This window comes from Typopeltis vanoorti, chromosome 25 (genome assembly GCF_054136105.1).
Source record: "Typopeltis vanoorti isolate ZY-2024b chromosome 25, IOZ_Tvanoo_1.0, whole genome shotgun sequence".
In the NCBI taxonomy this organism is placed as follows: Eukaryota; Metazoa; Arthropoda; class Arachnida; order Uropygi; family Thelyphonidae; genus Typopeltis; species Typopeltis vanoorti.
The window spans coordinates 2187435-2212052 of NC_143573.1; the positions used below are offsets into that span (position 1 = coordinate 2187435).

At 36.4% G+C, this 24618-nt stretch overlaps 1 protein-coding gene across 1 annotated transcript in view; it reads left to right on the forward strand.

Moving 5' to 3' along the window:
* Window positions 1-24618, forward strand: part of Wsck (tyrosine-protein kinase Wsck) — a 475983-nt gene that overhangs the window by 111347 nt on the left and 340018 nt on the right. The window contains exon 7 of the mRNA XM_090414787.1: window positions 12685-12760. Within this exon, the coding sequence (XP_090270913.1) occupies window positions 12685-12760 (76 nt within the window). The remainder of the gene's footprint in view (window positions 1-12684; window positions 12761-24618) is intronic.

A 24618-nucleotide genomic window follows, 5' to 3' on the forward strand; every position in this document is an offset into this window, starting at 1 on the left:
TATAAAATTCTTACAGTGGCTGCACTACATAGTTCAGAATGCCTGTACAAAAGGACAAATTCACGATGATTGGAGTAGAGCTCTCATAGTACATGTATTAAAAAGGAAATAAAACTGAATGTGAGAATTTCACTACTAAGTGTTCCTGGTAAGATATATGCAAGTGTACTTGAGAAACGGTTGAGAAGAATTGTGGAAGAAAAGCTTGGTGAAGAATAAGCTGGATTCAGGTCAAATAGGGGCTGTCAAGATCAGATCTTCACTTTAAGACAAATAGTGGAGAAATCATGGGAATATAACAAAGATCTGTATTTAAGTTTTGTAGATCTGGAAAAGGCATACGACAAGGTGCCAAGAGAAAAGCTAATCAATATGCTAAAGTTATATGGTGTCAATGGGGCATTATATCAAGCAATACTTAGTCTTTATTTGAGTTGTAAGTCAGCAGTTAGAATTGAAGGATGTACAGGAAGATGGTTTAATGTTAAATGTGGTGTGAGACAAGGGTGTACATTATCCCCTCTGTTATTCATTATCTATATGGATCACATTATGAAGGAAAGTGATATTAAACATAATATCAAAATTGGAGATGTTAATGTCAGCTCTTTTCTTTATGCTGACGATGTTATACTTCTAAATAAATCCGCTACAAGTCTGCAAGATGATTATTATTATATTATCACACCTCCAGGGAGTCCAAAGACTCATCAAGGGAGGGCATCTACTCTACAACTCTTCGTCTCACTACTCCACCAAACTTCATCATCCAACACCAATACCAATGCCATCTACTGCTGACCACCACCACTAATAATTTCACAGACAGTCGCAAACATCCATGCCTACGGCGGGATTTCGAACCTGCAGCTTTTTGATTAGAGACCGGATATGCTAACCACTCGACCAACCAGGCCAACGGATTCACTGACTAAATTGAACAACTGTTGTAATAGATATGGTCTTTGGCTTTTTATTGAAGGTCAGCAATAAAAAGACAAAGACAATGCAAATAGGCAAAATCATTGAAAATGTCAACTGTGTTGTGAATGAAGAACCTGTGGAACAAGTAAAAAATTTCAGCTACTTAGGCACGATTTTTAGTGACGATGGTAAATTAAATATAGACAACAGAATCAACAAAGCTGGTATGGTAGGAAGTCAATTGAATAAATTCATATGGAATAAGAGAGAAATTAGTTGGATCACTAAATTAGCTGTATACAAGACAGTGTTCAAACCAGTTTTAACCTCTGGATCAGAGAACTGGGTCAGAAGTAAAACACTTGACCAAAGACTGGAGACTGCAGATATGAGAGTTCTGAGATTAGAGCGTGAACAGATGGCATCAATGGCAATATCATATTAAAAACGACAATATTAGGAATGAACTTGATATTGTCAGAATCCAGGAATGCGTTAGCAGAGCTAATCTCAGGTGGTATGGTCACTTAAATAGAATCGGCGAGGAAAGATTAGAAAAACAAGTGTTCTCTGCCAGGTTGGCAGGAAAACGACCCAGAGGAAGACCAAGATATAGTTGGATTGATATGGTACAAAGTGCCTTAGACCAGCGCTTCCCAAACTCTGGGCCGCGGCCCCCTTGGGGGCCATAGGTTTTGTTTAGGGGGCCCGTGAAATAATGAAAACAAATTTAAAATGTTTTAAGACTAAGTAGATTTTTTTATTTTAAAAGAAACATATTTAACTTTTATTATTTATTATTTCTTTTTTGTTATTTTTTATATTTTAATGGAAAAATTCACACATTGGTGTTGGTCCACAAACTTTGCTTCCTGCGTATTTCAGCGCTTAATGAATATTAATAAATATTGCTTATTCATATGTTTCATTTCAAAGCAGTGGTTAATTGTATTTACTTCGAATGCTCTCCAGGGAGGCTCCAAATCTTCCTTTCCCTTTCATCACGCGTTCGTAATCAGGGACTGTTGATATTGACTTTATATACATATCGAAACTCGTTTTATATTATCACTGTCATCCGAGCTAGTTTTCTGTTACCAATAAAAGTTTTTCATATACTTCACACATGAAAAAAAAGCTTAAACAAGTTCATGTGGGGAGATAGTAATTCTCTTGCAGTGGTAAACAACACCCTCCCTAACAGCCACTATACTGCAGAGGCAATAAAAACAAGTACTTTTATTATGCCAGTGAATAAGGTATGAGGAGTCTGTGTAATATATTTATTTCTCAACAAATAGTGCAATTAGAGACAACTGGGATAAAAACACACTAATTAATGAATCACATGTCCCCTCATATAGAAACTATGCTATATAGACTGAAACAAAACCATATGTTGCATGGGCAAACATAGTATCTAACTAAAAACTATTGTTATTAATTAGATGTGTGTGAGTTCGATTTCCCAAGGCAGCAATAAAATTCAACCGAACGTGTTAAAATTCGTTAAAGTGTTAAAAATAATTAATATATATATATATATATATATATAATGAATGTTATGGCAGTTTCACATATGGAATTCGGTTGAAGAGAGTTAGCATTTCAACTCAATTGTCAGCTATGCTTTTATCTTTCGGTTGCGCGATCTTTTGTTAATACCGCACCAATCATATGCACGTTTTAATAACCCTGCCTTTGTTGTCTGTTTCGCGTTAGGCTTAATTACCGTAAAGGGAGAAAAGTCACAAAAGGGAAAAATTTCCTGATCCTTTGATTCCCTTATTCAGGTAATATTCACTAATTTCATGTTATCAGTCTGTGGTGTGCCAGTATCGGTAAGTGGTGATATTATTTCATCTATTCTACGTTAAAAAATTTAACCCTGAGATGGATAAGTGGCTGATAAAAAATCAAAACAAATTCCCGCAAACAATCAGAAGAAGCAGAAACACACTCAAAAAAAAAAAAAAGGACAGTATTTCATATTTTACCAGCACAGCCCGCATCGTTTTCAGAACCAAACGGTAAGAGGCAAAAAATGTAATATATGCATTTGATTTTTTCAATATTCGCTGTGTATGTTTTGTATTGAATATAAATTAAATATTATAATAATATATCTCTCTATTACGATTTTTTTTCGGGGGGGGGGCGTGAAATATTTTAATTTTTGCAAAGGGGGTCCTGACATCCAGAAGTTTGGGAAGCACTGCCTTAGACGATAGAAATATAAGATCTGATAATGTTGGAGTCTTGACAAGTAACAGACTGATTTGGAGGAAAATTGTAGATAGGAAGTTAGTAATGATGTAAATTTTTCATGTAGTACTATCATATCCTATACACCCCTTGAGGGTACATGGCAGGAATTTGATGATGATGATGATGACTTTACTTGAGACTGACTGCCATTCAAGAAGATTAGCCTTGTATTTAGTGTTGAATGCTATGACCACTCCTTTTCCTTGATTGTCATTGCCTGAATATAACATTTTGTATTTATTGCTCAGAAAGATCTCGCCAGTTTTTTTCTTTTTTGTTTCAGTCACCCTTATTATGTCGATCTAGTATTTATCCAGTTCCTCAGCTAGCTCCATTTCTTTGCCATTCAGGTGTCTTATGTTGATAGTACCAGAATCTTCAATTCTGGTAATATTGAGTTGGGGTAAGTTTTAGGATTTGTTCCAGTAGCTGACTTTTCACTGTTTGCCCTGGTTCCGTGGCGAAAACAATGGGGGGGGGGGGCTTGTTTAATTAGCGACTCCCCAACCAGCATGAAATTCTGTCTTGTTGTGCCATCATTTTTTATTTTGGTTTAAGCCAATAAGAATACAATTTGGTCGGCCAAATCCCAAATTGCCAGCCTATCTGTTTAAGTATTCAGGTAGATACCTAACAGGGTGCACCACGAGAAGGTGAGGATTTGACATTAGGTCAGAAGCCCTGGTCGGTTCTCCACATTCCTTTAAAGGCTATGTGGAGGTCTCCTCTCAGGTTGTATAACAATTTTGAATTTGTTATACAGTTAGGATATTTCAACTGTAAAAATAAGATTTGTAAAACAAATTGAAGGTGTATCCATGGGTAGCTGGCTTTCTTTATCCTTGGTGACCTATTTTTTGAACCATTTGGAGGATACCTTGTTTTTGTTCCATTCATCCCTATCCTTCTCATTTATTTATTTATTTATTTTATTTTTTATGTTGGGCCCATATATGAGAGGTTGGCTGGTCAACCTATAGTACGTTAGTACCATACATGGGTAGTGGATTGGGAAAGGAGAAACTTGTTTACATTTGATTTAAAAACCCGTATGTTGTATTCCTTGGGAAATACATCAGGGGGAAGACTATTCCACAGTATCACAGTAGCAGGGATGATGGAGGAGGAAAAGAAACTTGTTCTGTGGGTTTCAAGGTGTACCGTGAAAGGATGTTGGGCGGCAGCTGTACGTGTTTTAATGGGCTTAATACAGAGTGGGGGAATTATGGATGCTGTTTCGAATGAACATTTTCCATGGAAATATTTATAGAATATACAAATTGCAGACCAAGCGTCTATGTGAAAGTGAGGGGAGTGAGTTGGTGAGAGATGGGTCATTTATCAATCTAATTGCTCTTCTCTGTATTGAGTCAAGCATTTAGAGGGAGCTTTTAGGAGCCCCACTCCAAATGTGAGAGCAGTATTCGATAGCTGGGCAGATTTGAGATTTGTATAATGTTAACAGCTGTTTAGAGGTGAAGTAGCGTCTTGAGCGAAAGAGAGAACCTAGTTTTTTGGAAGCTGAGGATGCAGTGGTTGTGATGTGTTTATGCCAGGAGAGGCTTGGTGTCAGAGTAATTCTGAGAAGAGTGAACTTATCTTTTCTGGGAATTTGAGTGTTATCAAAAACAATGTTGGGGGAAAATGTTTCTTTCTTGTGAGAAATAAGACAGAATTGGGTTTTACTAGCGTTGAAGTTGACGAGGTTATCTGAGCCCCATTGGAGGATGGCTTGGAGGTCAGAATTAAGGGCAGTGGTGGTTGATGTTCTGCGGGTTGAAGTGAGTTGTGTAGAGTAGGGTTTGTCAAATGAGAGGGAGGAGTGTAATGTGCTGTCATCTGCAAAACTGTGTATTGGGTTAGAGGTCAACTGAAGTAAGTCATTGATATATAGAAGGAAGAGGGTCGGTGAGAGAACTGAACCTTGTGGGACCCCAGCATTAGTAGGATGGTGAGAGGATAGGGAGCTATCTATCATCACATATAGTGTTTGTCCAGACAGGAAACTGGCAGTCCATCTGCAGAAGTCCTGAGACAGTCCAAATGATGGAAGTTTGCTTAGTAAGTCTTTGTGCCAGACCCTGGTCAAAGGCTTTAGAGATATCAAGTGCAACTACTTGGGATTCACCGAATTTCTCCATGGCATTTGTCCAGTGATGGGTGATGTATGAGAGTAGATCTGTTGATCGACTTCGACGGAATCCGTACTAGTGGTCTCTTAATAGTTGAGCACCTTCAAGGTAGAATAGGAGTTGAGAGTTGATGGTTTTCTCCATCACTTTAGATAGGACTGAAGTGTGTGAGATAGGGAGGTAGTTAGATCGCAGTGATTTCTCACCCTTTTTAGGAATGGGTTGAAATGTGGGCCAGTTTTCAGACTTTGGGATATATAACAGTGGAGTAAGAGAGTGTGTACAGACAGCATAGGATAGCAGTCAGTTCTGTTGTGCAGACTTTCAGGACAATTGGAGGAATGCCATCAGGGCCAGGAGACTTTTTTTGTCTAATTTAGACAACAGGTTTATGATATCTTTTTTTGGCAAAAGCATACAGGGGGCATTGCTTGTTGAGCAGTTGGAATGACTGGAGGGCATTTGGTCAGTTATGTGTGCATTGGAGGCAAAATGTGAAACTAGGAGGTTAGCTTTTTCTGTGGGTGATGTTGCAATCGAGCCATCTGGGTATGATAGAGGTGGGAGTAGTGTAGGGCAAAAATTACGACCAATTGCCTTGGCAAGAGACCAAAAGGCATGGCTGCCATTTGGACAGGCTGCAAGCTTCTTGCTTTTTGCCCATTCAAATTCTGTTTTAGAAGCACTGATAATTTTCTTGAATCTGTTTCGGGCTTCAGTATAGGCATTGAAGGAGGATGGGGGTCTTGATTTGAGCCAGTTATGGTATGCATTATTTTTCATTTGTACTGCCTTGGCACATCTTTTGGAGAACCAGGGTTTAGTTAGGGGACAGCAGTTCAGAGTAGTGTGGGGAATCCATGTTTTCATGCCAGTGAAGATTACTTTGGTAATACGTTCAGTGCATATTTTTGGACTAGAAGACCAGAAACAATAATCCAACCATGGGAATGTAGCATAATAGTCTTGGAGACTGTCCCATTTGGCACCGTTATAATGCCAAACTACTCTTGTGTGAGCGTTAGTGACTGTGTAAGCATTGTTGCATGGGGGAGGAGTTGAGTACTATGTTGTGGTCAGAATTACACAGGGGGCTCACTACATTCACTACATATTTGGAGAGGTCATTAGTAAGGAAGAGATCTAGGATATTTGAGGAGTGGTTCGGGTTATCTGGTATTCTGGTCGGCTTTTGAACAATTTGTGTAAGGTCATTAGTGATGGCAAATGTTTCAGCATCTCTGCCTGCAGGATCTGTACAACTGGAAGAGGATAGCCAATTGGTGTTATGGACATTAAAATCACCCAGGAGGATGATTTCGCTGTTAGGAGAGAGGGAGGGAGAAAATCAACTTTTAGGGAGAGGAAATGAAAGAGCTCAGAATAATTGGTTGTATTAGGAGAGCGATAGAGACAGCAGATGAATTTGACTGAGTGGGGGAGGGACCATCATCATCATCAAATTCCTGACATTTACCCTCAAGGGGTGTACAGGATATGATAGTACTACATGAAAAATTTAAATCATTACTAACTTCCTATCTACAATTTTCTGCCAAATCAATCTGTTACCTGTCAAAGCTACAACATTGTCAGATCTTATATTTATATATCTATCTTCTAAGGGGCACTTTTTATCGTATCAATCCACCTATGTCTTGGTCTAATCTTTCCTCACCCAATCTTTTTTAAGTGACCATACCACCTGAGATTATCTCTTCTAACGCATTCCTGAATGCTAACAATGTCAAGTTCTTTCCTAATATCCTCGTTTTTAATAAGATATTGCCATTGATGCCATCTGTTCATGCCTATAATCTTTCTCAAGATTCTCATATCTGCAGTCTCTAGTGTTTGGTCAAGTGTTTTACTTCTGACCCAGCTCTCAGATCCATAAGTTAAAACTGCTTTGAACAGTGTTTTGTATACAGCTAATTTAGTGTTTTGACTAATTTCTCTCTTATTCCATATAAATTTATTCAGTTGACTTCCTACCATACCAGCGTTGTTGATTCTGTTGTCTATTTCTATATTTAATTTACCATCTTCACTAAAAATCATGCCTAAGTAGCTGAAATGTTTTACTTGTTCTATAGGTTCTCCATTCACAATGCAGCTGATATTTTCAATGATTCCGCCTATTTTCACTTTCTTTGTATTGTTATTGCTGACCTTCATACCATATCTATCACAACAGTTATTCAATTTAGTCAGGGAATCTTGCAGACTTGTAGCGGATTTATTTAGAAATATAGTATCATCCGCATAAAGCAAGGAGCTGACATTAACATCTCCAATTTTGATATCAGGTTTAACACTACTTTCCTTCATAATTTAATCCATATAATTAATGAATAATAGAGGTGATAACGTACATCCTTGTCTGACACCAGATTTAACATTAAACCATCTTCCTGTACTTCCTTCAATTCTAACTGCTTTCTTACAACTCAAATAAAGACTAATTATTGTTTGATATAATGATCCACTGACCATACTACTGTAGATTTTGAATAGCTTCTCTCTTGGCACCTTGTCATATGTTTTTTTCCAGATCTACAAAACGTAAATACAGATCTTTATTATATTCCCATGACTTTTCAACTATTTGTCGTAAAATGAAGATCTGATCCTGACAGTCCCTATTTGGCCTGAATCCAACTTGATCCTCACCAAGCTTTTCTTCCACAATCCTTCTCAACCGTCTCTCAAGTATACTGGCATAAATCTTACCAGGAACACTCAGTAGAGAAATACCTCTGTAATTCTCACAATCAGTTTTATTTCCCTTTTTATATATGGGTACTATGAGTGCTCTACTCCAATCACCTGGAATTCGTCCTTCTGTCCAGGCCCTCTGAACTGTGCAGTGTAACCATTCTACAACTTTTATACCTCCATACTTGTGCATTTCTGGTCTAATATCATCTACTCCAGCGGCCTTTCCACATTTCAGACTTTTGATGGCTTTTTCTACTTCAAGCATGGATATGTATTCGTGATTGCATGCCTGGTCAGTGTTTTTTATCACTGTGCTATCATCACTGCTAGTTTCATTTAACAGTTTTTCAAAGTAATTACTCCATACTTCAAGGATATCTTTTTCTCCCGTTTTCATGTCACCTTTATCATCTCTAACTCCTTTTACAGCACTCTTTCCTCCATTCCTAAGCTTCTTCAACAACCTCCAGATTATTTTGCCACCTTCGTGATATTTGTTTTCTATGTTCTTGCCAAAGTCCTCCCATGACTTTTGTTTAGCTAGTTTTACACACTGTTTAGCTTTCTTACATTTGTCTCTGTATTCACTAAGACCACAAGCTCACTTATTTGCCAGGAATTTTTGATATGCTTTCTTCTTTTTCTTCACTGCTTCTTTAACTTCCTGTGCCCACCATGGAGTTCTAATTTTTCTATCTTTTCAGACAACTTCACCACATGCCTCTCCAGCTGAATCAAACTCTCCAGTTTTCCTCAGAGCTTGCCACTGAATCTCCAAGGTTTGATTCCTGTTCTCAAACTCTTTCATTTTTTTTTCTTGAATAATTGTATATTTTAGTCTACAGTTCACATCTGAGAGCTGCTCAACTTTTATTCGTGTTGAAACTTTCTTACATGTTCTTCTTTTCAATATGAACTTCAATTTTATCCTGCTTAAGACTAAATGGTGATCACTTCGAATTTCAAATCCTCTGTACACTCTAGTGTCCAGCAGGGAGAAAACATCACTATCAACAATAACATAGTCAATGAGACTTTTCTTGTTCCTTACCTCTTCTCTCCATGTTAATTTGTGCACATTTTTATGTTGGAACATGGTGTGAGTAATAACCAGTCCATGTCCTGAGCAGAAATCCAACAAGTATTTGCCATTATTATTAGCTTTGCTCTTTTCTCCTAATTTTCCCCAAATATTTTTGTATGTCTGACAATAATTTCCTATTCTGCTATTTAGATCCCTGACAAGGACCAACTTTTCATTTTTCATTGTATTAGTTGCTTTTTCTAAAGCCTCCAAAAATTCCTGCACTTCTACCTTAGGTTAACCTTCTGTTTGACCATAGACACAAATAAGTCTCATTGTCCAGTTCCCCATTCTCATATTTGCCCACATTACTCTGCTTGAGACTGCCTGCTATTCAAGAAGATTAGCCTCGTATTTTTGTTGAATACTATGGCTACACCTTCTTTTCCTTGATTGTCATTGCCTGAATATAACATTCTATATTTATTGCTCAGAAGGATCTCACGTTTTTGTGTTTTTTGTTTCAGTCACCCATATTATGTCTATCTGGTACTTATCTAATTCCTCAGCTAGCTCCATTTCTTTGCCATTCAGGCTTCTTATGTTGATAGTACCGATCTTTAACTCTGGTGATATTGAGTTGGGGTGTGTTTTAGGATTTGTTCCAGTAGCTGACTTTTCGCTGTTTGCCCTGGTTCCCTGGCGAAAACAATGGGGGCCTTGTTTAACCGGGCGACGTCCCAGCTGTCATGAAATTCTGTCATGTTGTACCATCATTTAATATTGTGGATATTAAATGATGGTACTCGTCCGTTCAGTATCCAGGTAGATAACAGGGTGCACCACGAGAAGGTGAGGATTGGACATTAGGTTAGGAGCCCTGGTCAGTTCTCTGCATTCCTTTTTAAGGCTATGTGGAGGTGTCCTCCAAGTTATATAGCTTTGACCCCTAAGCATCCCATGGGGAAGGGATAGCTTTAGCCAAAAGTCAAAGTTGGGTGATTCTGGGTTAGGTGCTCTCTGGCAGGGTATGTCAGAGCGGATATATGCACATGCACAGATGCCACCCTTGGGTCGAAAGGAGTCAAATAGTGTATAGTTAGGGCGGTTGGGATGGATAGTGCTGGGGGAAGGTGAGATTTGTATGAATTTCTGTTAAAAAGAGTATGTGGGGTTTGGCAGACTGCAGATGGTAGTGGATGCTATTAAGGTTGGAATTGAGGCCACGAATGTCGGTGAAGTGGATATGCAAGGTTTCATGAGGCATGGATTTGACCGCAAGGGTCTTGCACATTTTTGATGCAGTGCCTGCATACTAGTCTCCTTGGGGGACTACTAGTGGAGTCACTTGGTTTGTTTGTAGTCTATCATCCAACTGTTGCCTTCATTTTGGCGTTTTTCTTTTAGTTGTCTTCTTTGTTCTCTCTGGGTGAAGGTTAAATCAGGTCGAGCACGTATGCGCGACTGGGGACAAATGTCCATTAGGTTGTTTATCGCCGTTATAAATTTGGACGTGTTGGTTGGTGTTAATCTATAAATTATCTATCAATTAAAGATGCCAAGAAATTATATTATTGGTTTCATCCTTTATACATGATCATAAGGATATGTGCATTGCATTATGGGATACTAAGACAATTCATGTGAAGTCATTAGTCTCTATAGACCAATCGTGAAGTGACTTCAAGCACCAACTTTGTTTGCTCACACTGATAAAGGATGAAACCAAAAATATAAGGGAATAGAATTAGAAGGATATATAATTTTCTGGAAGGATAGAGATGTGAAAAGAGGAAAGGGAGTGCTGTTAATGATTGCAGAGGAATTGTCCACAAAGTGTGGAAGTTGATGGTGCATGTACAGATTATGAATCTGTGTTTTGTTTTCCAAATTAACATGATAGATGAATAAGATTAAGGATAAACCACCCAACTGTCAAAACTGGGAAAAATCTCTTCTAGTTGAAGCGCAGAAAGAAGATCCCATTTTCAAAAATGTATACAAAACAGTTCAAAAGGGTGAATCTATTCTTGAAGTATTTTCTTTCCTTCGAATGCTCTATTAGATGAGGATGGTTTGCTTCTCTCAAGGCAAATGGATGAGGGTAAAATAAAAGTAAAAATTTTAACTCCAGTTATCACGAATCCTTAGATTCTCTATACATTTCATGATTCTGATCTAGCTACTCATCAAGGATTTGAGAGAACCTAGCACAGAATTAGGACAGGTATTTTTGGAAAGGTATGCAAAATGATATTAACTCATATGTGAAATCCTGTAATTTATGCCAAACTAACTTGAACTTTAGCCTCGGTAGCTCAGTCAATATAGACAAAGCCCTTTGGTCAGAAAGATCTGGGTTCAATTCCTGTCAGTGATGTGATGAACCTTTATCTGGTCTCTTTTGACTAAAGGTGAGTTATCCAGTCTCATACAGAGGTAGGTTTTTTCACCCGGAAACTCTGGTTTTTCGTCCCCTAGAACAGGCAAATCGGCCCCATGAACACGCATGGATTGCAATCATGAATACATTCCAGCCATATGCTGATCCTGAGCCTGGATAAAATTGGGTGGTTGGGGAAAGCAATGGTTAACTATCCTGTAAAAAAATCTCACCAGGAATACTTTGTGGGCAATAGCCTACAAAGTCACCTATGGTGAGAAACAACTAAAAGGGAAGATCAGATCAAGGTCAGGTTAATTCTGGAGCACAAATTTTGAGCACAACTGGAGGAATGCTATCTGGACTAGGAGCCATATTAGTATCAAGATTAATCAGGGTTTTCCTGATGTCTGTCAGAAGTTCAGAGGAGGCATGCAGTGGACAGTTTGTGGTAGTGCAGGAGGTGATTTGCCTTGGTTGTCCAAGCAGGAGTTGGGGGGGAAAAAACTGATGTAAAGTGGGCTATTGAACATATGCGGCATTTTTATCATAGACTGCAGAGGGTATATCTTTTTTCGAGAACCAGAGCTTGGATATGGGCCAGGAGTTTGCAGTGTAGTGGGGAATGAAAGCTGAGGATTATTTCAGTTATTAGTTCAGTGCAGATGTTTGGATCAAGAGAACAAAAACAGTAATCTGTCCATGGAAAGTGATCATGGAAAAGAGGCATAAAAATTCTAGATGTCATCCAAGTTGGCACAATTCTAGTGCCATAAGGGACAAGACTGAGATTGGCCTGGAAGAGAATGACCTGTAGAGAAGGAGACTTGAATAAATTGTGATTAGAGTTGCCAAGGGGAGAGCAGACATCCACAGTATTTTTGGAGGGAGCTGGTGAAGAAATTTTTTAAGAGGGTTGGAAGAATAATGATCTATCACAAATAGTTAAAATATTTGTTATAGATCATAACTGTGGAAAATGATTCAGCTTCTCTTCTGACTTGAACCATACTGTGAAGTTGGAGTAGGGGAGCGAAGTTGGTTATGGGTATTAAGGTTCACTCGGAAGAGGGTCACAATTTGAGTAATTAGTTTGTATGAAATCAATTTTTAGTGATAAGAAGTCAAAAATGGTTTGTTAATTCATTAGCATTGTTTAGTAATTAATGCCTATTTCAGTGCATTTACTTTTTTCTTTTTTTTTTCTTCTTTTTTTTCTTTTTTTTTTGAAGGTAACAAAATGTGCTTATTCACCTTTACGGTCATCCCTAATCCACAGAAATGGTAGTAATATTAAGAGAGATATCTGTAAGTATATATATTTTTATTTCCTAAAAGTGTGTATGTAATTGCATTCAGTCTGTTTTGGTCAATATAAAAAATAGTATCTGAATATTTCTGGAAAATGATTGTTCTAAATTGATATTTAATTTATGTATTTGTTATACATAATACTTTCAAATTTTAATGGTTTTCTTCCTTAAAAAGAAATTGCTACAGAAGTGGAATACTATTCCACTTCTCTAGCAAATTCTGGAACATTATGCTTTACAGAACATTCCTAAATTAAAAACTTTTGCTGCTAGAAACTGCCGGTGATTTGCATGAATGCTATTCATTCTCTGCAGAAACAACCAAGCTACCCACACTTTACTTTTGCGAATGCACTCGAGACAGTAGAATGCAGACTTTTTTTTATTGCAAACCCCATCCACAAAAGGGTTTGAGCCCATCATACATTAGCACCATAATCTGATGGCGAGGTTTAACCTTGATAATACCTGGAGGCAAAATATTGCTCTAAGTCAGTGGTTCCCAACCTTTTTCCACTTGTGTATCCCTTTTAAACCCATTTCTATAAATTGTGCTCCCTTGTTTTTAAAATAGCAGTGATTCAAAACATTTATTGTTCCATAACTAACATTTTGCATTTTGTTTACTTTACTTGTTTTTCCACCATTACTGATTATTTTTTGTGTACCCCTGAACAGCCCAGCACGTACCCCCCATGGGTATGCGTACCACTGGTTGGGAATCGATTCTCTAAGTAATAAAGTGGTTTGCTTCTTTTTTTGCCTGTTATGATATCGAACATTTATATATGTGTACAGAGCTCCAGAAATATAACTTATCTCTACTACTACTTACAAGTTGTTTAATAGAAACATGCTCATTAGATACACTATATTTTTTGAATAATGGCATCACACATGTAAGAGAAAACTAAATATAATTTATTACTCCTATATATATATTGCCCAGTATGTCATGAACCTCTTATGAGAAATCCAATCCTCTAAATTAATGCTCCATAAAATAATTAGCAAAAGCAGGTGATATAGGACTACTCATCACAGTATACCTTTGATCTACTAAAATAGTTTATTATGCCAAGTAAAATAGCTGGTTTTGATAATAAACTTGAAGAAATCGACAATGTCAACAGGGAAATCTACTTATAAAAGCTGTAGAATTTCTTGAAGTGGTATATTTGCAAACAACGATTCCACCGTCAATGGCTTCTCATGCCATTGACACTGGATGGACACAGAGTTCACTGGAACCACATCAAAATGCTACACTACAGTAGGTTCAAATTTGATTGTCTGTTTTTTTGAATTATGTGAAGCCCTATGCCACCATCCTAATCTTAATTGGACCGACAGTATACCTTTTTTATGTTTTGGGAGGTGATTGCATTGCTGTTAATTTTTTTATAATTTTTTATATTTTTATTTATTTATTATTTTTAAATTAATTAATTATACATCTATTTCCACATCTCTGAACTCGAATGGTATTTCCTACTGGACAGCTGCAACTGAGATGTGATATTATATGCATGCTGCATGACTTGTTTTTCAGCCTTCTCCCTGAAAGAAGCTCATGACATGTTGAGCAAAATATATAGGAGTAATAATTAAATTTAGTTTTTTTCTTACATGTGTGAAGCCATTATTCAAAGTAAGAGGGCTGTTCGAGAAGTCCATGCAAAGCCTAAGAGATGGCGCCACCAGTACGTATCGAGGTTAATTTTAGTTGCTGGCAATTGTTGGAGGATCACGCACTAAGTTTGTGAAATAGGTCTATTAATCTGTGTTTGGCGTTCATTTGAATCGATCAAGTACCGTGATTTGTGAAAAATGGACAAGAAAGAATTTCGTGTAGTGATTAAACATTATTTTTTGAAAGGGAAAATGACTCAGGAAACTAAAGCGAAGCTTGATAAACATTATGGCGAGTCTGCACCTTCGATTAGAATGGTTTATAAGTGGTTAGTAACTTTCGAAGTGGCCATATGAGCACAAGTGACGCTGGACGTCCTGTTGAGGTCACTGCTCCAGAAATTATCGAAAAAATCCATGATATGGTGATGGATGATAGAAGAGTGAAGGTGCGTGAAATTACTAAAGCTGTGGGCATCTCAAATGACTGCATACATAATATTTTACATGAACATTTACATATGAGAAAACTATCCACAAGATGGGTGCTGTGTTTGCTCACACTGGATCAAAAGCGTCAACGTGTGAACTGTTGCAAGGACAGCTTGAAGCTATTTCAACGGAATCCAGAGGAATTTTTCCGTTGTTTCGTAACAGTGGACAAAACATGGATTTATCACTACCAGCCTGAGACCAAGGAACAGTCAAAACAATGGGTTGCAAGCGGGGAATCTGCACCAAAGAAAGCAAAAACCATTCCTTCCGTAGGAAAGGTTATGGCCACCATCTTCTGGGATGATTTAAACCTCCTGCAAACATAAATGACAAATTAAATATAATAACTATGATGAAGTAACTATACTTTACATAGAATTGACTGGAAAAGCACCAGTTGTTTACATCACACCAAAACATGGTATGAATGCAAATTTAAGGAAACCTGTAAGATTATTATCAACCTCCCCAATCTGAACAATAATGATGGTCTAAAAATCCCAAACACATGGAAAGCACATTCGACATATTCGACCCACGGAACCTTCCTCTCTAAGAGTAACTATAAACAGGACTGTAGATAATCCAGGATCCTAAATCAAAAATAACAATTGTAATGCTAAAAATAGTTACTGAAAGAAAACTATTACTGAAACATTGTTACTGAAAGAAAACTATTACTGAAACATTGTTACTGAAAGAAAACTATTACTGAAACATTGTTACTGAAAGAAAACTATCTATAAGAAAGAATGTTTGCTCATGTTATAAATAGAATTTAGCTTGATTGTAGTTTCTGAATAATTAATTAATTTATAATTATTATTTTTTTTTTATTTATTTTTTTTCACTAGAGGTCATGCCAGTAGAATAACCTGTGATCAAACCATTGTTTCTCTAGCTTACTGTATGTAATGTAACTCAACTTGTCCTGTATATTTGTATATACTCCAGATGATGATTTATAACTCCTTCAGGAGAAGGAGTTATAAATCTGAACTCAAGAAAACTATTCTATTCAGGCAGAGAGGACAATATACATAGAGAAAGAGTTGCCATCTTAGTGAATAACAATCTACAAAATGCAGTCATGACCATAGAACCCCACGGCCCAAGAATGATCGCTATTAGACTAAAAGGTAAAGAGAAAAATGTGTACTTGACAATTATTCAAATTTATGCCCTCTACCAGTCACATGAAGATGAAGAAATCAATACTTTTTATGATAAGTTACAAGATTTAATAGAAAAAACTAATAAGAAAGATATATTAATCGTGATGGGAGCCTTTAATGTTGAATTGGATTTAAACGGTATTGATGCGAACACAGATTGATAAGAAAATAACTATTTATTAACTTAAAAGCTAATAGTTTGCTGGTATTAAATCCAGCATCTTCAGAGCACACAAACAAAGTTTGTTACAAATGCGAGACAACCACAATCCGGTGTAACAGTGGGGCTAGTATAAGTAATTCCAGCATGCAACACAAGACTAAAGTCCAAATACAGCGCTGTAAACTGTGTACTATAACTTTCTATTTATAAGCCAACGTTATTATTATTTTATATATATATAATCCTTTCTTATTCTCACTATTCCATCTTACTATTGTGTACTTAGTTTATCTACCTTTCACACTTCGAGTTTTATGTCTATGGACACTAGAAAATTTATTTCATAGGACTGCGCCACCAATATCTTTTAATTGGCATAAAACTCAGTAATATGGCTGGTTGATTTCTCTCTCTCTTTCTCTAACACAAATTCCTTCAGTAAAACTTGACACAAACAGTCGTGGTCTATTTGCACTTAACTTATCTTACTTGGTTTGCCGCTCTTAAGTTTGCGTTTATTTAGGAACAGTGCATTGTAAAATAAACAGTCAGGCCGCACTCTATTGATATATAATTAAAACACATTTATTTGCATTAAAAAAAAACAACTTACATTAAATAAGCGATAGGGAGGTTACTCTCTCTTTACCTGTCCTTATATACTTTTGATATAAAGAAACAAACTTTCCCTTTTCAATATTAAATGACTATACAATGTAATTACTCTGTTACTTCTCTGCTTTAAAAAAATCAAATTGCCGAGACTAATTTACTCATAAAGAGATTAGCTAGCTATGGCATGTTATCTTACAATTTATGTTCCGGTTAACAACAAATCAGAGGACTCTCTTATAGATATTTCTTAATACTATTTCTTATCAGTCCATCTATGACATATCTCCTAGATTACAAAAAGAATGTAACACACAGAGGCTCTTTGTGACGACACCTTCAAAAGTCCTGCATCAAAGTTTCTATGGTTTTTCTTTCATCTCAAGCCTTAGGTCCTTAGGTTTCCATCTGGAGAGTCTTGTTTCAAGAGAGCGTTTCGTTGGAATATCAGCGGGTCTTGGACTGCAATCTTCCCGGTACTCAAAAGTTCAGGCAAGAAGTTTCAGCATACAGGCTTGAAGATCACTCTGCGGCTTTTGGCTTTGGTTGATTTTCCACAGCACTAGAACATCCGACCGGCATTTGGCATCAGCTGTTCTCCCAATTTTTTCCTCTGCCGTGGGTTTGCCGTAAAGTCTGGTCCTCTGGGTCTGACTGCCTCTTGCTCTTTTCGGTAACAGCGCTTTACCTCTCCTCTTAGTAACTGCAGCTTGCCTCCCTTCTTGATAACTGTGCCTCGCCTCTCTCCTTTCGGCAACTGGACCACGCCTCTCCTTTCGGCAACTGGACCTGGACTCTCCTCCCAATGTTCGGCTCAATCGCCTTTTATTTTTGCCTTCTTGGGGCCTTGCACCAAGGGTTGTAAATCCCGAAGAACTCGGCATTTCTCCTTGATCTTTTTGTTAAGGCTGGCCCGTTCTTTCTTCTCCTCCGTGTACTCTTTTTTCCTTTGAAAAAAGAGTACACAGAGGAGAAGAAAGAACGGGCTTTGATTCTAGCTTTGAAGGTGTTCGTGTGTGGAGCTCGCAAACAACTTTCTCACACACTTAATCGTAAACAGCTTTCTTGTGCCTCTTATACATAGCTATTATACAAAGTTCTGATGGCAAAGCACTGCCTTTGTTTTTGACATTCTAGAAACTTTAGTTAAAACAGTAAATACAATCAATTCCCATAGGGTTATTTACTTTAATATTTAACATAAAATACATAGAGACAAACAAGGTTATTTTTGTAACATCTCATGAGACTTGACCTCAGTCAAAATCGATGTAAAGCGCTTCGGTATTTCTAAGCTACATTGAGTTTTACAGTGCCATCTAAGTTAAAATAAAAAAAAAAAAAAACGGTAGTCCAAAGTTTGAAAAAAATAGTAGTCCTTGAAAGTTTTGAAAAATAGTAGTCCAAAGTTTTGAAAAAAATAAAATTAAAATAAATATTAATTTGGTCTTAGGATGACTGTCTCCCAAATCTTTGGTAAATTTATACAGCCATACTTGTTAAGGTTTGGAGTATGTTTTAAGGCATCTGTTGATTCCAGGAACAACCTCTCTGAATTGTAGAAGCTTCTGTGCAGTACTTTTGTTTTTTTCCAATTGATCCTGTGTGCCGGGGTATCCAAAGCATGGTCTGCCAGACCCTACTTGCCATAGCAAAAGTGGTGGATATATTTTTTTGTTCACTGAGGCAGATGTCCATAGTTCTTCCTGTCTGTCCGTAGTAGGCTTGATGACAAGAACAGGGCACTTCATAGACTCCTCGTTGTGATAAAGGAGTGAATCTGTCCTTAGGTGAACGGATGAGAGTTGCCAATTTCACATAAGGTTTAAATACAGTACACAGTTGGTGTTTGTTAAGCACCCTAGATATCTTTTCAGATGTGCCTTTAATGTATGGGATGGTGATAGTTTTGTTGTAGTCTTCTGTGCTAGATAGTAGGGGGATTTCTCTGTAGCATTTAGTATTTTATCTATCTTATGGGGATTATAGCCATTGGTTAGGAAGGTGTGATGCAGGTGAGAAAGTTCAGCAGTGAGAGCAATGTCATTGGAACAGATTGCTCTAGCTCTATGGGTTAGTGTTTTTAAGATACCGTATTGTTGAGAAGAGTGATGATATGATTGTTTGTGTAAATATCTCCCTGTATGTGTGGGTTTTCTATAAACCAAAAATGAAAAGGAACCTTCTGGAAGACATGTGATCAGTTTGTCCAGGAAGGGCAGGCAGTCATTGGCTTCTAGTTCCATTGTAAAGTGCATTTTAGGGTGCGCTATTTAGATGCATTAAAAATGTATTCAGTGTGTCTGGGCCATGTGGCCAAATAGCAAACACATAATCAACATAACGTAGCTATAGACTAGGTTTGAGAGTGGCTGTGTTGATAGCTAGCTTTTCCAGATGTTCTGTGTAGAAGTTGGCTATAGGTGGGATCCCATAGCTGTCCGATCTAATTGTTTGTATATTTTCCCTTTCCATGTAAAATAACCTGCCTGTACTGTAAATTTAAATAGCTAAAATATATCAGGGGGAAATTGTGAATTTAGTAAGTTAAGTAAGTTAAATATTAGCTTTTAAGTTAATAAATAGTTATTTTCTTATCAAGCTGTGTTCACATCAATACTGTTTAAATCCAATTCAACATGTGTGATGAACACCTAATCCTATCCACGGGAGACTTTAATGCCAAGATTGGGCAGTTCACCCCAGGCATGGAGGATGTGATGGGCAGGTTTGGAGTTGATAATAGAAATGAAAGAGGAGAAAGAGTACTAGAATTTTATAAAGCAAATAATCTATTTATCTGCAATACCTTTTTTTTTCCATAGACCTTCGCACAAATACACATGGACCTCACCAGATGGTTCAACAAAGAACTGTATTGATTACATTTTAATCAAACGTAACTGGAAATCAACAGTTCAAAATGCTAGAACTTTAAAAACTCCAGATTTCGACACTGACCATGAACTTCTTGTGGCAAAAATAAAACTAAAATTTAAGTACCACAAGTCACAAGCTTTTATCAACAAAATGGACATGTCAAAACTGAATGAGAAATTTATGCAAGACTACTATCAAACACTAATAGGAAATGAGATTAGACGATTAACCTATGATAATATTGAAAATACATGGAATCAAAGTAAAAGAATTATTATAAATACTGCACGAAACATACTTGGAACAACAGCAAGACCAAATCATGAATGGATAATCCCTGAAATTTTAAATACTTTAGAAGAAAAAAGAATAGCAAAGCATATATTAAATATAAAAAATACAGAAGAAAATAAACAACATTATAAGAACCTTAAAAACAAAATTGATAAAATGTGCATATCTGCCAAAAATGATTGGTTGGAGGAAAAAGCAAAACTGTGTGAAGAAGCTAATAAAAGAAATGACAATAAAACTGTATATAAAATTATAAAAGAATTAACTAAGATATATAAAGATAAACCACTAATAATGAAAGATAAAAACAATCCAGAAACTGGATCAATACAAAATATTAAAATAATCTGGAAGGACTACTATCAAACATTATTTCAGAAAGAACATGAGGATGAAAGTATAACAGAAGATGATATATGAAAAGGCACCACCCATAACTGCAGCAGAAATTATAAATGCAGTGAACCAAATGAAACCTCGAAAGCTCCGGCAAAGATGAAATATCTATAGAAATATGGTGGCAAGGAAGCCGTTAACTTCTAAATGAAATTATTTAACCAAATTCTTTATACTGGATTAATTCCAACTGACTAGAAAACAGGAGTTATTATACCAGTTAATAAAAAAGGAGACAAAAGAATATGTGAAAATTACAGACCCATAACACTCTTAAGTCATAGTTATAAACTATTTATCCGAAAAGTCATATAAGTCATTGTTATAAACTATTTATCAAAAGAGAACATAGGTGCTTACAGAAAAAATCATAAAAGAAAATCAAGCAGGATTCAGGCCACATAGATCCACTATAGACCACATCTTCACCATTGGTGAAGATCAAGGTGAAGAAAGAAAATCAAGCAGGATTCAGGCCACATAGATCCACTATAGACCACATCTTCACCATCTTCACCATTCACGATGTATTCCCAAAATATTGGGAATACATCGTGCCCATATACTGTTGTTTTATAGATTTCAGGCAAGCCTTTGATTCAGTTAATAGAAATAAATTGATAACCATTTTAAAAAGTGTAAGAATGAATTCTGATATTTTAACATTTATTACAAATTATTATGGAGATACTAAAGCTTTTGTTAAAACAAACAACATTAAAACCAAGGATTTCAGAGACGAGAAAGGTGTAATGCAGGGTTGCCCTCTTTCACCTCAACTCTTTATCATCTTCCTAAAAGAAGTCTATAAAACCATAGCTGACGAATGAGGTCTAAAAATCAATGGCACCAACATTCATCACATCAAATATGCTGATGATATCATTATCCTAGCAGACTCTAAATCACAGTTAGAAAAACTATTAATATCTTAAATGACTCCTGTAAAACCTATGGTATGAAAATAAATCTTCACAAAACAAAAATAATGAAGATAGGTAGAGAAGAAGAAAATATTTCTATAAATCTCGAAAATCATCCATTGGAACAAGTTAATAAATATGTTTATCTTGGCAGTCTCATTTCTAGTAACCTCAACAACATGGAAACAGTAAAACACAGACTAAACCTTGGTTGGACCAGCATGATTAAACTAAATAAAATATGGAAAAATAAAAAAATCCAAACAAGTCTAAAACTAAAATTATATAAAACATTTATCATCCCCATGGCTATCTATGCTTCAGAAGCCTGGAGATTAACTCAACAACCAATCAAGAAACTTCAAGCATTTGAAATGCCTCAGAAAAATCGATAACACCCACTGGATCACAAGACCAATGATCAAGTCAGAATAGATTTAAACTTCCCAGAGGATATAATAGATACAATCATTAAGCGTCAGCTGAGATGGTTTGGACACATCCAGAGAATGACTGCTCATAGATTGCCATATCTAGTTCTGAATGGATATATATAGGAGGTAGAAGACCTAGAGGCAGACCAAGAAGTACTTGGTTAAAGTTGCTGAAAGAACATTCTCAACTGCCCAGTGTTGCATGGGGGGGGGTTTTCTTTATTATTCTTTGTTTATTACTTTTGTTGCAAATGTCAATTCTATCGCGTTTATGTCTCTATGTTGAATAGACTTGCGTTGTAGTTATGCGTTCCACATTAGTAATAACAAACTAAGCCTTATGTCGCGTTTCTTTTATGATTTTCTTTCTTAACTTAATCTTTAGGGCCACCAGAAGATTATCCGCTCCCTGAATCCTATATATTATCCTTATTACTCAAACAAATTTATTTTTTTGCCACCAGCTTGAGCATTAAAGTTAGGGATAGACTCTAGCTTTAGGTTAACTATAGAATCACAGGTGTTACTAGCAATATAATTAAATTCCTAGAAACTTGGAATCTCTGGCATAATCTTATTCTTGTTTGCAGTCGTGCCCTTATTTTCACTTGGGGTATTCCCGCACACTCACACTTACTCAGGTTCGATTTTTACGAAGGGTCAGAGTCAGTCAACATGATCAGATACACATAAATTTAAAGAATCAAATATTGATTAAATCCAATTGATGATACTACACAAATTAAATCGATTATCAGATTCTAAAGTTTAAATCATTACCTCTCATTCACTCTCTCAGTCATTAATCAATTTCAGTATTTTACCTCAAAGTATCAGCAATTCTATGTCTCAATATCTTAATACATAATACACTTATGATTACAATTCATATTAACACTAAAGTTCAGAATATAAGAAATTTCAATATCTCAATGACTCAGAACATGTCACACTTAAAGTTTACAATTTACTTTATACATTAAATTCAGATTATTAGCAAAACTCAATACCTCATTAACTCAGTATACGTTACATTAAAATTTAGAATTAATTTTTCTCATTAAGCCACTTTAACACTTTAATGAATTCTCTCAGAACAATCAATACAGAATCTTTATCGGGTTGAAAATTCCAAAAAGTTCGTCTCAAGAAAATGTAATCATTTATATTCAGATCTAAACTTTTCACTCTTTCCTGTAATACAATCTTAAGTACCACTCTCTAAAATGTAAGTCAATCTCAAAAAGGGCTAGAATAAATGAGAATACTTATCTAATTCTTTTGTCTTTGGTTCTTGCCGTCCTTCGTCCTTTGTTTTCGAATCTGGATTTCTTGATACCAATGCCACGTGGTTTACACGTGCTTGTTGGGGTGGACGCTAGTCTCCTGCCTAGATTTTACGTAGTATGGACTTCTACTACGGCCTGCGATTTCATCTTGCCGACTCTACTACGGTGACATACTGAACTCTGTCGTAAGTCAGCCCTCAAATATGAGAGCTGAGCTGTGAAGATTTCTCGAAGCACTCGGAGAGAAATTTCAGGAACAAGAAAAAATGGGGGGAGGATTTCCTTCCGTGTTATATACCATCTTCAAGAGCGCCACCTTTTCGCATTTGAAATTTTCCATTGCTTCACCATTAGTCTCATTCGGGTGACTACACCGATTTATACCGGACTTTTTGGTTCGGGGAACGTATGAGTCAGCGTGCTTTCTGAGATATAGTGCCCTCAGGTATTTTTCTGACCTTACTGCATTTAGGGTGATCTTTGCCCTATATCGTTGAAATAGTTCGCATTCTTTCTTTGCATTATTTTGTTAATAATTCTCTCTTATTCTGCCCTTTTTTCTGACCTATATTTATTCTAGACACTCAGGCATAAGTTTCAAAATTCACAAAATTATTATACAGAGAGTGGTTACAAAAAAAAAACACATTTTTCCTGCTAAAGGATAAGTATGTAAATTTTGATTTTATGTAAATTGTTAGATTCTGGAATGGTGATGTCAGAAAATTCTGAAGGCGCCGATTTCAGATCTAACACCAGCTATAGAATCATGACTGAGATGGCCAAAGATCGCAATAAGTGGAGAAGCTTTCTTCTTAGTGGACTCAACCCATTACCAAGCGGATGAGATAATGATGATGATCTTAATATGAAGATCGAAACGTCGGGAAATAAAAGAGTCATTTATAACACTGTTGCAAAGTCCATAATTTCTAAAATGAATGCTGATCACCATGCAACACTAAAATAAAGGAGTATGGAGTAAATACTTTGAAAAATTGCTAAATGATAGAAGCATTGAAAGCACAGTGGTAAGAAACACTCAACACAGATGCAGTCAGGAATACATATCCATACTTGAAGTAGAAAAAGCCATCAAATGCCTGAAATGTGGAAAGGCATCAGGAGTAGATGATATTTGTCTAGAAATGCTCAAGTATGGAGGTATAAAAGTCTTACAGTGGCTGCACTGAATAGTTCACAAGGCCTGGATAGAGGGACAAATTCTGGATGATCCTAGTAGAGCTCTTATAGTACTCATATATAAAAAGGGAAAAAAAAGTGAATGTGAGAATTAGAGGTATTTCTTTACTGAGTGTTCCTGGTAAGATTTATGCAAGTATACTTGAGAAATGGTTGAGAAGGATTGTATCAAAAAAGCTTGGTGAAAAACAAGCTGGATTCAGGCCAAATAGAGTCTGTTAGGATCAGATTTTCACTTTATGACAAATAGTTGAGAAATCATACTAACATAACAAAGATCTGTATTTAAGTTTTGTAGATCTGGAAAAGGGATATGACAAGCCAAGAGAGAAGCTATTCAAAACGCTACAGTTATAT